Consider the following 2,510-nt stretch of genomic DNA (forward strand, 5'->3'; position numbering starts at 1 on the left):
GTTATATACTTGAATTTCTGAACAGAAAAAAGCATTTTAAGTTGAGTTTGCCAGCTGAAATCTGGGTATAAAAATGTGAATTCAGTTTGTTATTTGACAGTGTTCCAAAATATTTATCTTTTTCCCCTTTTTATGACAGTTAGCCAAATAAATGTTTTAATCACTGTCTCAGGATGCTTTATAACAGAATAAGTGTTGAACTGTATTAATAGTTGTTTTATACAGTTTTATGCAGTATTATACAAAAAAGAAAACAAATAGAGAAAAATAGGTAGAGAACAAAACCTCTAAATGACCAAAAAAGCCTATCTAGAAGCAAGATTTACAACTAGGCTGTGCAAGTTGCAAACACCTCCACGTGGTTATTTATCAAAAGTAAGATTTTAAATACTTTTTTGTTCACCTGAAAGTTTATTTTATACCAACCATGCTTAAAATTATACACAGGTCTTGGTTCAACACACCAGTAAACTGAATAGATGCTATGGTTACACAGCAAGGAACTGCCATGAGACAGGTTAAACAGTTGTGAACCTCATAGTTGATCTCATTCAGTTTTGATTGGCTCTTCAGATGCAGGAGAATCTCTGTCTTGGCAATTATAGAACTTCCCCACAAATTAAGATCCATGTTGCCTTCATATAATGTCTGCTACTTATGACACTAGAAGAGACTGAGGCTACTCCACACTAATGTGTTTTCGTTTGAAAACGCATTGTTTTCTCTGTTTTGGCCCCCCGTCCACACTGAAACGCTGCGCTTTCCTCAAGGAAAAACGCAGCGTTTTGAAAACGCTCTTGAAAATGCATACATTTAAAAACGCAGCTGTCCTGTCGCAGTGTGGACACACAAAAACGCAGACTTTCTAAAACGATGAAGTATTTTAGTCATGTGATGCAGTCATGTGACCAAATAAACAAAGATAGCGGAGTGCATTATACAGCGGTTGTTTTGATTGCTCTCAATTTTGACAGCCCTAAAAAAGATGAATATCAGTTTGTACATGCTCCAGATAGCTTTTCTTCAAATTCTTTAATTCTCACTCGCTTGTGCGCATGCGCAGGACTGGAATGTAAGCGTTTTCATTCATTTCAATGTGGACGCGCAGCTGTGAAAACGACTGAAAACGCTAGTGTGGACGCGGTGCATTTTCAGATGAAAACGCCGTTTTCAAATGTATCCGGGCTAGTGTGGACGTAACCTGAGAGTGAAGGATGTATAAGGTGGTTGAGACCACACTTACCTTATCTGCATGCAGGATATTCTCAGGCTCTTTGATGAGGACACTCTTGTCAATGGCACTTAAACCACACAAAGAGTGTGGAAGCGCCGTCACCTCCATGTTGGTTTTTTCTCCTGGGACAGTTGAAGAAGGTGTGAACTCCAATGACACCTGACACAGACAAAGCGTGTATTACACCATCTAAACTTTAATGGTTTTAAAAGAACAAAAGTTCAAGCCTATATCACACAGAAACCATTCACTAGCTTTTATGTAGTTTTTGGAGTTCAGGTTTGATAATCACTGTGTCATAGTCTGGGTGAGCTCGAGTGTTTTTTCCTCTGTTTTTCTTGTGTTGCCCAGTATCTACCCTGGGGTGGCGTCCTCGTCATTCACCTGATCTGCTCCCCTCATCCTCACTGCAATCAGTGAGATAGCATTTAAGACCAGGGTCCCCCATCTCTTCTCCACCTGTTTTCGAGCTAACCTCACGTTGGTAACCGGCCTTATCATTCTCCTTGTTAAAGGAGCATTTTCTGTTGCACATCCGCCACTCAGGATTAATCCTTCTACCGCTTCCGCCTGTCCTCCTGCCACCTTCTCTCTTGGCTCTCTAGAAAAGAAAGGTTGGAACCCTCTCACTAGCTCACCATTCTAGATGCACACCTAGCGATTCAAACCTGCCAAGTAAGACTCTATTTCAGTATTAGTCACCTCTCCAGACAAGCTTCCCTTGCCTTTTCTCTAACCATGCTCTCCCTCTGTTCAGTTTTGCTACATTCGGTTCCCTGCCAAGTATCCCTCCTTCGTGACACTATTTACTCATGTGTTTAAGCAAATAAAACCTGTGAAAACCTTATCGCTGTTTCCCATGCTTGAATCGGCTTCTGGGTCCTCATCCATGTACTAACCTCCAGGCCCTTGTGACAGTACAATTAGCCTAATGAAAAATGGACCCAGAAGATCCAATACAGGCAGCGATCTCAAAGTAGGGTTCAATACTAGGTAATTATCAACAGTCAGTCCAATTCCTAGAAATACAATGCAAATCTATTGGTGACACTCAAGAAAAGATCATTGCCTCACTATTAGAACTCCAGCCCAGTTTGACTCCCAGCCAAACCACTTCCACGCACACTTCCACTCCTTTCCCCGCTTCCATAGAAACCTGCCCCAACTTTACCTGCCATTAACATTTCTCAGCCTGAGCCATTCACCAGGGTACAGGGTTGCTGTAAGGGTTTCCTGTTGCAATGCTCTTATGTTTTCTCAATCACCACACTCCATC

At 41.4% G+C, this 2,510-nt stretch overlaps 1 protein-coding gene across 1 annotated transcript in view; it reads right to left on the reverse strand.

The window, feature by feature from the left end:
- Positions 1 to 2,510, reverse strand: part of LOC102294577 (alpha-2-macroglobulin) — a gene marked incomplete at both ends in the record, with an annotated part of 11,725 nt that overhangs the window by 2,578 nt on the left and 6,637 nt on the right. The window contains 1 exon segment of the mRNA XM_042216629.1: positions 1,244 to 1,393. Coding sequence (XP_042072563.1) covers positions 1,244 to 1,393 — 150 coding nt within the window.

Source organism: Haplochromis burtoni, unplaced genomic scaffold, assembly GCF_018398535.1.
Source record: "Haplochromis burtoni strain Fernald_Lab_line unplaced genomic scaffold, NCSU_Asbu1 Contig_1144, whole genome shotgun sequence".
NCBI lineage: Eukaryota > Metazoa > Chordata > Actinopteri > Cichliformes > Cichlidae > Haplochromis > Haplochromis burtoni.